The sequence below is a fragment of the Ostrea edulis genome, chromosome 6 (genome assembly GCF_947568905.1).
Source record: "Ostrea edulis chromosome 6, xbOstEdul1.1, whole genome shotgun sequence".
In the NCBI taxonomy this organism is placed as follows: domain Eukaryota; kingdom Metazoa; phylum Mollusca; class Bivalvia; order Ostreida; family Ostreidae; genus Ostrea; species Ostrea edulis.
The window spans coordinates 10,745,099-10,758,984 of record NC_079169.1 but is presented as its reverse complement, the minus strand read 5'-3'; the positions used below and the strand labels follow the sequence as shown (position 1 = coordinate 10,758,984).

Here is a 13,886-nt window from a genome sequence, read left to right as displayed (position 1 = left end):
CTCAAAAGTAGTTCAGACCGGAAGTGCTATACAATGGGCGTTTGAGAGAGCTATGATATCACCAAGTTGGTTTTATTTACTGACAGCATGTGCATAAACTCATACAGATAAAACGTAATTATTGGTAATATAAAACTGACGGTAAAACAAAGCGTTGTCCTGATGTTTGTTCATAGACACTCGGTAGTGCCCCCCGATCGTCGGGATTGTGTTGAGGTGTTTGATAAAACAAGAAATTGTACAGTGAATATAATTGTTTTCACATATTTCTGAATTAATGCTTTCTTCCATAACCATATGCTTTCTTGCAAAATATATCCAGGAATCGAGATATTATACAAAAACGAACCTCGATCATCTATATCGCCGCTTCGTTAACCAACAGACCGGTCACAACATAGCCGTAAGTTGGGGAATACTCGGTGGTACAAATGAGATAAATGACTACAACATGCCCATCAGTGTAAAATATATGATTACAACATTGTCATTGGTGTACAATTTATAACCAAGACACGGTCTTTAGTATACAATGTGGCCCTTACCGGTCACAATGGCCGAATGCCTAAAGAATTCCCACGTGGGATAGAGCGCAACTCAGATTTTGACTAAGACATTAAAATAGTTTCTGACTGCTCCTTCACAAAATGTTCGACATGTAGAAATGTAAATGGTCGGTATTTTGGATGAGACCTTAACAGTGGATATCCCACGTCAAAATGTGCCTTAGCACGCTGAACAACCCTCACTGAGCGGCGTGTATAGACCAACATGGTGATACTACAACTACAGCTGGTGAAGTATCAGCATGAGTGGAATGTTCTGGAAGGGACGTAAAACAAACAAACAGACAATAGAGTTCTCAGTGTAACACTTACACCAATATCATGATCCTTTAATAGCATAACTGATCCAACTGTAACATACGGTATCATTTTCAAGAGTATGAAATATACAATATGGACATTAGTGCAAAATATATATCTACAATCTACATACAAACAAACAAAAAACCAACAATATAGTCCATGTACAAGATATCTTTCTAGAATATTGTTAAAAATATGTAAATAAACATTCTAAAATAGTGTTCTCAGTGATTACTGAAGAATTAAAACAACGAAAGGTGAAGATAACGAACAGTGATCGGTCGCATAACTCCTATAATGTAAAACTTATACGGTACCAATTTTGATGCACCAGATGCGCATTTCGACAAATAATGTCTCTTCAGTGATGCTCAACAAAATAAATAGTTGGGTAAACACAGACCACTGGACACACCAGAGGTGGGGTTAGGTGTCTAGGAGGAGTACCTTGGTAAGCATCATGTAAGCACAATGTAGCTCCAATTTCAATGGAAAGTGGATTCAATCTAAGATATAAATGACCGGTGATTATAACACTTAAAAGTCCAAAAAAGAAAGAAATAAGGAAAAAGAATTAATTCAACAACCACAAACCCAGAACTATAAAAAAAAAATCAGGGCCTGTACTTTATAACCTGATAATTTAATCGTATTTCAAATAACAATTATATTGTGTATGACTACAAAAGCTGTCACACTTGTAGGTGTGAACATGAACGTTTTCAGTTACTATTTACCACTATAAACATTAGTACTGGTAATTTGTAAACCAAACACTTTGTCTTTAATTGCTAAACACTCATGTTAAATCAGATATAGACTTTTGATATCTATACTGACACACTGGCAAGTCAACTATAACGGACAGTGGCTTGTATATTTCTCTTCTTGGTGTCTCTCATTTGATATTTGCATATGATCCCAACATCCATCGACAGGAATACCGCCAACCATCAATAAAATAAAAGTCCAGAATAAAACACAACGATTGCTACGTCTGGATATAGATCATGGCCTTTAGGGTCAGCCCATTACATCTCAGTGGCACCTACATAAACATGTTGTATGTACGATTAAATTAGCGGCATTCATTGTCAGTGGTGTTGAGGCAAATGCAATAATTTATTATTTTCACCAAAATGTGATCAACACTAGTAGAATTTGGTAGAGTCTGTTCATGATGACACTAAAAAGCGTATCACCTCCGACTGCACATATAGTATATCATAAAAGTAACATGGATACGTCACATAATCACTCACCAGTGATATTCACGGATTTCATTTCTGACAATGTTTGTTTGACATCCTTAGAATGCAATTCAAAAAGCGTCGTCAGGGTCTTCACCTTTTCCCGGTTACATCCTCGTTGCGATGGCACCACTCGCAGTAGCCTGGATCTATCTGAAATGGTCCCGTCAACGTCCCCATCTCTGGATCTGATGGTTGTGTATGTACCAGCGTCAGTGAAGAGGGACTCTCTGATGTTGGAGTATAAATCTTCCCTCTGCGCTCTGGGAATGCTCCTTAATCCATCATAAGGTGACATTTCAATCATGCTTTGTCTGGAACGCACCTTTTGTCTTTAAAGCAAAAAATGTATGATGTGGTTCACTAGATATAAAGTATAATTTCACAGACAATTAAAACTAACAAGAGGTTCACACGCCTAATCGGTTACCTGAGTAGTAGTTAAAAATATCACTTAATCCAGGGACTGCGAAATTCATAATAATATTCTTGTTCTGCCCATCTAGTTAAATTTGAATATTTAGAGGCAGTATGAAAAAATGAAGATAACGAATAGTGAGCAATCTTATAACATCTATCAAGAATACGAAATTAAGAGTTGGACAAACTCGGGCCCCTGGACATACCAAAGGTGGGATCAGGTGCCTAGGACCCTATCGACCAGTCACACCCACCGTGATCCCTATATTTTTATTAAGTATCAAACAAGATTTTCAGAACACAAATTTATGCACCCGAAAGGACTCGTATTGTTGACTTAAAGACTTACATGATATAGCAGGCTATACTAAATCCGTCTTAGAGTCAGAACACTAGAGTTACAAACTTTCACATCCCTTTCTGCTTTTCCTTAATAATATGCGATTAGTTTTTATATACATGAAGTATAATCAAAATTAAAGAAGTCCTCAAATGATAGACAACCACTATGACCATTTTTGCCCCACCATGGTACCAAACCCCTACCCCGGGATCATGCAATCTACAACTTTGGTAAAAGGCTACCTGTTCCTTCCAAATATCTATTTCAATTTAGTAACAAAAGCATTAAAGATATTATTTAAATGCTTTGCACACATAAACACTACATGCCAAGTTTGTACCAGCCCTGGAGTTAGAACCTTTACCTCGGAGATCATGAAATTTATAATTCTGGTGGAGGCCTTCTTGCATTTAGTCTTTCCTTTTTTCTTTTCTTTTTTTCCCCTTTTTTAATTTTTTTTTTTTTACATATTAACAAATTGATGAACAGTTATCCATCTCATAAATTCTTTGAAGAACAAAAAAATGAAGAGTATGGAAAACATGGATCTCTGGACAAACCAGAGGTGGGATCAGGTGCCTAGACAGAGGAAGAATCTTCTGTCGACCGGTCACACCCGCAGTGAGCCATATATCTTGATCAGGTAAACGGAGTTATCCGCAGTCAAAATCAGTGTGTAATGAACAGTATAACAATTTATATGAAATACGTCAGCCAGCATTCGACCTAATGACAGATTGTATTTGTAAATTAGATCGTTATAACGACCACAGAATTTCCGAAATGCTGACTTTAAAGGGAACTGTTGAAACCCTGTAACATCAACCTATTTGTCAGTAGGCTACCTCGGTTTAAGAATTGATCACACACAGTACCTGCTCGTGCATATCGGATCAGTTGTGAGACATAAATACCATATGCAGTTGAAAATGGAATATCGCTACATATGTATTCTGGTCCGTGGTTTTGCAGGGTTTACAAGTCTCTATGTTTGGCATCATCAACACCTATGGGCCTACAATCGCTCTTCTGATACATTGTAGAACAGGCAAAAATTCTCACTAACCAAGATTCATCAATTAACAAAGTTTGATGATGTTAAGTCAAATAGTACCTGAAAATTTAAATGTAACTGTCCAAAAGTAGGTCACGGTGACCTACTTTTGGTCGACACACTGAAGACTCAAGATGCATCAACTGACAAGTCAAATAGTATTCAAATATAGCCGTCAAATTCCAAAAGAAGGCCACAGTGACCTACCTTTGGTCGACACACTCCAAAGACTCAAGATGCATCAACTGACAAAGTTTGATAATTGAAGTCAAATAGTATCTGAAATATTCAGATATGAAAGTCAAATTCCAAAAGTAGGTCGACACACTCTGAAGACTCAAGACCCATCAACTGACAAAGTTTGATGATTTGATGATTGTAAGTCAAATAGTATCTGAAATATTAAAATATAGCCGTTAAATTCCAAAAGTAGGTCACGGTGACCTACTTTTTGTTTTGGTCAACAAATTATGAAGACTCAAGATGCATCAACTGACAAAGTTTGATGATCCTAGCTTTCATAGTGTCCAAAATATGCATCTAAAATTGAAAATGTGAAATTTGAATGTCTGCAAAATTCAAAAGTAGGTCACTGTGACCTACTTTTTATGAATATGCTTCGAGGACTCTAGACGTATCAACTTACAAGGTTTGATGATTCTAAACCTCTCAGTATCTGAAATAACAACCTAAAATGTATTCATAAATGATTAGCCATAAAATTCAGAAAGTAGGTCATGGTGGCATACTTTTCACATGACGCAGTTCAAGGTCCCATGATCCATCAACTGACAACTTTTGATGATCATAGGCTTAAAAGTGTCCAAGATAAGCATCAAAATTCATTTAATAATAATTACCTGAGAAATTCAAAAAGTAGGTCACCATGACCTACTCTTGAGACAACATGATATTAGGTCCTAAGATGCATCAACTGACAAAATTTGATGATCCTAATCCTTATACTAAGCAAAATATCAAAGTTTTAACAAAACAAAATCTAAGGTCAACTTTGAAGTGACCTTGAGACCGCACCCTTTGCCCCAGGATGATGCCTTGAACAATTTTTTTTATCTACAACCTATCCTCATCCTTATGCATAAGTTTAGTGATAATTTGCCCAGTGGTTCTTGAGAAGATTTTTTAGCAACCACTACTTTTGTTTGCATTTCCTAATTATTTCCCCTTGTTAAAGGGTCACAACCCTAATTTTAGTACAAATAAAAGCCCTTGGACCAAGGATACCTTGTGACAAATTTGACAAAAATTGGCCAAGGGGATTTTGAGATATAGCCCTTTTTCCAAAAAGTTGACGCACACCGCACGCCAGACATATGGCCATATGATTAGCTCTTTGAGCCTTCGGCTCAGAAGAGCTAAAAAGTATTAAAGAGAGCACTGGTCATTAAACATAGAGACTTTATCAAGTCTAATAAATACCACATGCAGTTGAAATATAGCTACATAAATAGGGGAGATTCTCAAGTTATTCCGTTTGTAATAAAGTTGTGTAAACGTGCATATTTCCGCGTGTTGTTAATTACGCATATTTCCGTTGCAAACAATACACTTTTAAAAGAGTTTAATTTCGTAATGTTAGTATCATAAATTGCTTAACTATGGTATGCGAAGGTTTAGATTACATGAAAATTTTGTAATCGTGGACTTTGTGTAACTAAGCATAACTTTCCACATTTACTGTAGGTATGAAAATGAGTAGTGTTAATAGATAAAACGTCGTTGATATATCTAAATGTCGAGTTGAGGCCTACAGAAAGATATTTCTTCTTCTCAGTCAGTAACTTTGAATACATTTTGCCTTCTAAAGGAGCACAATTCCTGCTCATGGAAATTTCAGCAGACTGTTGAAAGGTCCCATCACCAAAGACTACGTAGATATGCAGCAAACGTGCAGTTGTAAAGAAGATTTTCGAAAATTTATCAATTTATGGCCGTGTTTATACAATACCTAAAGCTCCGTAGGTGCAGGAATCATGCGACTTACATTTTATGCCCCCTTATTATAAAGATGCTTTATAGCGATTTTGAAAAGAATTGAAAGACTATCATCAAGAAATTAAAAGTGTTCAATTATTGAAACGCACGACACAAGATGGAAAAAGACTATTAGCAGTGGGTCACCCAAGTAACTCAGACGACCTAACAAACTCCTTTAATCTAGTTAATCTAATTTTCGTTTATTTTTGTGAACCAACAATTCATTACATAGAGTGGAGATATCTCCTCCAGATATTCTCACTATTTTCGATCATTATAATAAAATAATATCTTTGTGAAATGTTTACTTTAGACCCTTTGTGGTTAAAAAAAAAATCTAAAACTAATTTTATAATTTGATCTAGTTCATGACATGGTAAGCTTAAAGGTACATGTACATACGTGCTAATAATAAAAAAAAAATTGTTTCCAAACTAATATCTTTAATGTATCTATAATGGCAAAATTTAATACCTTATGCAACGTAAATTATTTGATTTCATCCCAGATGAAAGGATTGACTATTTTAACTCTCTGACATCTTCGGTTGGCCTTATTTGTATGATGTGTAATGTATGCATCGCGCGTGCCTTCTTTACATGGGATCGAAAAGTAAACAATGGGGCTGGTAAGTTCTAAGGAGTTCACCGACTGTAGATATTAGAATAAGGGTTTATCAGACTAAACTCATTATTTTCCATCAGATGTAAAACACTATAGCGTAGTTGGATATGCACAGACCCAAGAACTGCTGGGAAAATAGCACGTGGTATGCCAATAAGGCAGTCACGTGGTCAGCACTCGGCTCATTTCGAAAAGAAAGTGTTCAAAGAGACCGATTGTCTTTTAAAGATATTTTCATTGATATCTCTACAACCGTAATTTTTTATGCATAGTTAATAGGGTGTTTTTTTGGGGGGAGGGGGGCATTTCATTCATAGAATGCCAGGGTATGATATCTTCATTAAAATCTAACATAAAAATTGGGGCATGTATGCCTTAATTAAATCCTTATAATTAATAACACCTGATCCATCTTTGGTATATCCAGGGACCCGTGTTAATCTTTATTTTGTATTCCTTATAGGTGTTATGAGATTGATCACTGTTCGTTGTCTTAACCTTTCACTTTAATAAATAAAAATGATAAAATTGAATATCCAATTTCTTGTCTTTGTAATTGGGAAAGGGTATACCTTTTCTTCCAAGCACGGTAGAAATAGAGCGTGAAGACAAGGTTAAAAATCACCAACAGGGTCAGACCCAAAGTCACAAGAAGACCGATACCTGGACAAAATAAGAAAACAATGTCCGGATAAATCTTTCATAAAAGAGAAATAGAGGCATTCAAATCGATTGTCGGTTTGCTGTATGTATTGAGATGAGACACTATGTACCATAACAGATCAAATGCTGCAGACTTTATGAGTAAGATGCTATAAGCAATAAAAACAAGCTGACAATGTTATTATTAGAGATGGATTGACTTACCAGCAGTGGAGGTTGGTATAATTTGTACGATGTCCTTTTGATGAGGCTCGGTGCCATTGGGCATATTCACTGATGTGGTTGTTTCTTGTGAATCTATAATGCAACGTCAAATAGTCATACACATTTATTCAAACTACCACCGTTTTCTAACTATGAATTCTTCTTTCCATTCTGTCTTATTTTTTGATTGGGGACAAGGTTTACTAAGAATAGTTTAACGTCCAAGCAGAAATGGGTTGATATCAGTATGATGTCAAGCAGAGATACAATGATAAACTCAATGATAAATTATTCTACACAAATCTTTTTTTTTCAATTTGATAATATTTTATTATCACACCTAATATTCAGAAGTTCATTAACTCAGAAATGTTGATTTTGCAATTACATGTATAGACTAAAATAAGTGATGCAGAAACAGAAAAAATTCAGAACTACAAGTTGGTAAACGAGCAACCGAAATATTAGAGAGAGAGAGAGAAATAAAGAAAGAGAGAGAGAGTAAAATGTCCGAGGGTAAACTTTCAAAAGGAGTCATAAGATTTTTACCGGGGAAACATACTTGTAATCTATTTACTTCTATAGTAATCACGTAATTAAATAGGAGGAAGTTCTTGTCTCAGTCTGGCCTGGTAAGTGTGCCGTAGTGTACAATTTGAATTATGACGAAGACAAAGTTTGAGAACACGAAGACAACGATTAAAAAATGGCTGACTGATATTAAAGATGATTCAGTGACAAACCAAGAAAGAGATAAGGCAAAAGAAAAAAGCAAGGGAAACCATTTATACGCACGTATTCTACCGGAAGTAGTAGCCTCCAAAGAAGCGGATTGCACTGAAACGTAAACCCATTCATAATGAAACGCATGTTAGTGGTAAATTACACACATATAACCTAGTGATCCTTATCAAATTTTGAGTAGTATACATAATGAACCTCATCGATGTATGGAATGAACATGATAAACACCTTGAGTGTATATAACAGCTTGAGCAGGACCACCCGGGTGTAATTTAGCAGCGATTAGTGTTTAGTTACCTCTAGAAGTCCTCGTTATGTAGACCGCCTATGCAAACCTCCCATATGACAATTAATTAAGACAACATGCATGACATTTCAAATCAAATGCAAAATTCTGGCATTTTAGATACCCTCATCCATTAAAACACATGTATTTGAATTGGTTCATTATCAGTATATGCAATTGTTTTAATGACTATTTGATTGATTGATTGATTGATTAAGTATTGTTTAACGTCCCTCTAGAGAATCTTTCACTCATATGGAAACGTGACCATTGCCGGTGAAGGGCTGCAAAATTTAGACATATGCTCGGCGTTTACGGCCTTTGAGCAGGGAGGGATATTTATCGTGCCACACCTGCTGTGACACGGGGCCTCTGTTTTTGCGGTCTCAGCCGAAGGACAGTTCCATTTAGTCGCATCTTACGACAAGCAAGGGGTACTGAGGACCTATTCTAACCTGGATCCCCACGGGGGGAATGACTATTCGAATAAAAAAGAATTAGTCGAACGTTAGTGGTATTGAAGAATAATGGAATATTCGTTGTCATCCCTAATAAATATACACTAACATTAGACCGATGTAAAAATATATAATTGATATAATTTGTAAACTATCAATGTACCTATTTGTAAGTCAGTAACATTACATGTGTAATGCTGATATTTTAACATAAATATGATTCATAATGTCAATATGTAGCAATATTCAAATATCATCTGCATATGGTGTTTATATCTCTCAACTGATTCGATATGCAAAAGCTTGTTCCACGTATGATCAGTTTTTAAATCGAGGCAGCCTACTGACAAACATGTTGATGTTACAGGGGTTTCGTCAACTTTCCATATTTATTTAGTAATATTCCATTATCACCTATATATGATGTTTATATCTCTTAACTGATTCGATACGCAAGAGCTTGGTCTGCGTATGGTCAGTTTTTAAATCGAGGCAGGCTACTGAAAAACAAGTTGATGGTGCAGAAGTTTGAACAGTCTCGTTTAAAGTCAATATGTAGCAAATTATATGGTCGTTATAACGATCTAGTTTGCCTATACAACCTATCATTGGGTCAATTGCCGTCTGACGTGTTTTATACTGGTTGTTTGGCCGTTCTTGGCACACTGATTTTGACTACGCATAAATCCGTTTACCTGATCAAGATATAGGGCTCGCGGCGGGTGTGACCGGTCGACAGGGAATGCTTGCTCCTCTTGGCACCTGATCCCACCTCTGGTATATCCTGGGGTCCATGTTTGCCCAACTATATTTATCTATTTTGTATTGCTTATAGGAGTTATGAGATTGATCACTGTTCGCTATCTTCACCTTTATAGGAGTTATGAGATTGATCACTGTTCGTTATCTCTTCATCTTTATAGGAGTTATGAGGTTGATCACTGTTCGCTATCTTCATCTTTCACAGGAGTTATAAGATTGATCACTGTTCGTTATCTTCACCTTTATAGGAGTTATAAGATTGATCACTGTTTGTTATCTTCACCTTTATAGGAGTTATAAGATTGATCACTGTTCGCTATCTTCATCTTTCACAGATACAAAGAATCAGTCCAGGTCATGATGAAGATAGATACGGTAAGTACAGAGTAATGAGCAGATCAGTGTCAATGCTTACCTAAAAATGTGGCTGTTGAAAGATGTTCTGTCTGCCCTTTTGTAGATATCAGATCATCTATTTTAAAGTATTCAATATTTGATAGAATCAATAAAATAAATACAATGAAGCGGTGATAGCAAGTATAACAAGAATAGATATTTTCACAGTTCAACACATATTCATTACTTTATAATCAAAACACCATAAAATTTTAATACAATACATATTTCTTATACGTTTTGTAAATATTTACGGATACCTTATCTATGAATTAGTTTTACATTGTACTTTCATTGTATTGTAAATTAACAAATCGATCACATAAGAATAAAGAAACATTACCAATCTTTCGCTGTTATAAACTTTTAAACTTTCATCTCGCAGCTTTCTAAAAGGCGGTTATAAATAAAGATTATAAAATAAATCTATTTTCCGGATCACTATTCTTCCTTCTTTGTCAAAGTTGTCTTAATTTCAATTACCACAACTGGAGTTCCTGCAGCCTTTTCGTTGAAATATCTTGGCATTCAGACAATTCCCCAAACAATTTCTTCCTCTGCAAATTTCAGACTTGCCACAACTTATCCACGCCGACCAAGGTTCATATTCATTTTGCCCTTCGAGATGAATTACATTATGTTACGGCATGCTATTAATCATCATGGGTTAATAATTTTTAGAATAAATGAATAAATGTTACAGCTAACTATTAATAACAAGACAAAATGAAGAATTGCTTACCAAAAGAAGGATGCATATTTGTAGAATTTTAAATTTGAGAAGTTAATTTCCTAAAAATAAAAACCACGCGGTAGGTGGTAATATCCCCATGTATTTAAGCATCGCATATTGATTAGGAAACACACGGTTTTCTGGATAATTTCCCGTTACTAAATAATACGCGGAAAGTTGTTATAGTTTGTACAATTTCATTCCATCGCTCCACTTTTTGTTTTTGTTTTATATTACTATACTCGTATATAAATCTAAATATAGTTTGTCGGAAGAAAATTGATGAAGGTTTTAAACATTTTCTGGATTTTAACTAATACAAATTTGAAAGATCATATCAATAAAAAATGTATATGCATGAACATTTCTTTTCAATACATCACAAATCAAGGAAGGGGAAATTAATATGAAAATATCAGCTTTGCTTTTCAATGTCAGTTATGACGCTCTCTTTGCCATAGTAACCTCCTTTTATCAACATGACGTATATGATTCTTATAGATAGAAATAATATACAAATTTCATATACTATAAAGATTTGTTATATGTAAAGCTTATACGGTGCCAATTTTGCGCATTTCGACAAATAATGTTTCTTCAGTGATGCTCAAGCCGAAATTTTGGAAATCCGAAATAACAGTAAACTTGTTAGAACTAAGAGGAAAAACAGTGCCAAAGACTGGAGTCAAATTCGTTTAAGGATCAGATTTATGCATGAGGGAGATAATCCTTAATTTTGAAAAGAATTTCCAAATTTTATCACAGCAATTAAATATTATATATATTTGTAATTGATCCTATAATTTTACCTATAATGACAGTTTAACTAATTAGGATGGCTATTCGTACTTTGCGGAACGACACAATACGGAACCAATTGTGGGGTACCTTGAGGGAGGAATTTTTATAAATATATCAAGTGCCTTAATCTGGTAATCCGTGGTTAAGAAAGGTCTAACAATTGCTATGAAACACATCTGACAATATTCTACCTAATGACGGGTTGTATTTGAAAATTAGATTGTTATAAATAAAGATCATAGAATCTGCGAAATACTTATTTTTAACGAGACTGTTCTACTCCTGTAACATCAACTTATTCGTCAGTCGATTGAAAAACTGATCATACGCAGAACTAGCCGCACAACTGTTCCTCTCCGATAAAATATTGGGACAGATCAGAAAGCTACAGATCTACCCCTTATAAAATCCTTCGATTTACGGCGCACAGTTGAGGCCTTATATTGATATATTCTTGCAACGAACAGTTATAAATCTCGTAACTCTTATAAGAAATACAAAATTAAGAATTTGGGCAAACACGGACCCCTGGATATACCAGAGGTGGGACCACACGTCTAGGAGGAGTAAGTATCGCCTTTCGATCAGTCACACCCTCTTTGAGTCCATGTCTTGATCAGGTAAACGGAGCAGTCCGTAGATAAAAAATTGCACCAAAAACTACCTAATAATTTGTTTGAAACTCGTCAGACAACATTTGCCCCAATGATATGTTGTATTGGCAAACTAGATCATTATAACGATCATAAAATTTGCAAAATGCTGACTCTAAGCAAAACCCCTGTGACATCAACATGTTTGTCAGTAGCCTGTCTTGATTTAAAAATTGATCATACGCAGAACAAGCTCTTGTTTATCGAATCAGTTGAGAGATATAAACACCATATGCAGTTGATAATGGAATATTGCTACATAAATATGGGAAGTTGACGATGGATAATCTGACATTATCTCATTTGTCATAAAGTTGTTAGTTTGCCGTTAATATTCATTTTGTATAAAATATCTAAGTACGAAGCAGATGTGGAGGACTCTGTGGTGTCTTTTATCTCAAACTCACAGGGATATATCGAATCGACCTATGAATGAAAGTTATTATTGTTAATAGATAAAACGTTGTCTATATACAAATGTTGCGTTGAAGGCTACATCAAGAGATTTTTTCTTTTCACGTAAAAGCTTTTGAATAAACTCTGTTTCATAAGAATATAAAAACAGGTCAAAGCTAACAAAGGAGCACAATTCGTGTTAATGGGAATTCCAACTGACTGTTGGAAGACCTGATTAACAAAGACTATGAAGATATTATTTAATGAGGAACCCTGGCATATTTTTATTGCAAATTCAGAGTATCTGTGTGCAGAATCAGAGTGGTATTTAACAAAGTAATTTTCAAATGTTATGATCACTCAATACAAATGTTTCTTGTTTCCATTTTTGATGAAGAATCAACTATTTGTGATTTCAAAAAGTCTAGTTTTTGATTTATCATGAGAAACGATCATGTAAAGTGTTGAAAAGTCATACGTTTTGATGTTGTTAATTTGAGAAAACGTTTGCAATTTCAAATTTACTAAAGGTTCTTTTAAAACAATTTAGAATCCACATTTGATTTACACCACTTCTGGCATATGTTGTGGCACAGTGCGTTTAAAGGTTCTCCTACACAGCTGTTTGTATTTTAGTGAGGAGCAAAGATAGGTGCTAGATATAAGATTTACTCGATCCAGCAATGTATCTTTGTAAGGGTTTTGTGAAGTTTAGGAATCCAGTGTAGGTGCGATAATTCATATCCATCCGACCCATTGACTGGGATATTAAATGTGTCTAAAACAGAAACAGAATTTTGAAGAATTTCATCTTTTGAAAGGGCAATTGGAGTAAAAGTAGGATGATATATATATATATAGCGCCTCATATAAAACAAATCATTCCAAGCCGCTTTACAAGGATAAGAAGAGGAATGTGCAACAATAAAACACAATTAAATGACAGTTTCACATAAGATCTTATCATCTGTAAAATTATAACAACAAAAATTAAGATCGATAGCTAATTTTTGGTAGAGCACTATGCAGATTATTAGCGCCTTATCTAAAAAGTACTCTAAAGTGCTTTATACTACACTAAAAATACTTAGATCAAATCCTCCCAACAATAAACACAAAAATATACCAGGTTTCTAAAACAGCGTAGGAAAATAGCAAAAACTAAAATACTATTGGCATAAATGCTCATGGGGAAAATAGTAAATACACATTAAAAAAATCAAAATCACACA

The 13,886-nt window shown here is 34.9% G+C and overlaps 1 protein-coding gene across 1 annotated transcript; it reads right to left on the bottom strand.

Moving 5' to 3' along the window:
- Positions 1-854: 854 nt before the first annotated feature.
- Positions 855-10,909, bottom strand: LOC125648101 (uncharacterized). The gene is made up of 7 exons (XM_056141531.1): positions 10,814-10,909; positions 10,555-10,689; positions 10,091-10,147; positions 8,221-8,262; positions 7,426-7,518; positions 7,131-7,221; positions 855-2,451 (listed from the first exon to the last, which is right to left on the bottom strand). Exons 1-7 carry the CDS (start codon positions 10,827-10,829, stop codon positions 2,124-2,126), a joined length of 762 nt encoding a protein of 253 aa, XP_055997506.1. The 5' UTR covers positions 10,830-10,909; the 3' UTR covers positions 855-2,123.
- Between the last annotated feature and the right edge of the window lie 2,977 nt (positions 10,910-13,886).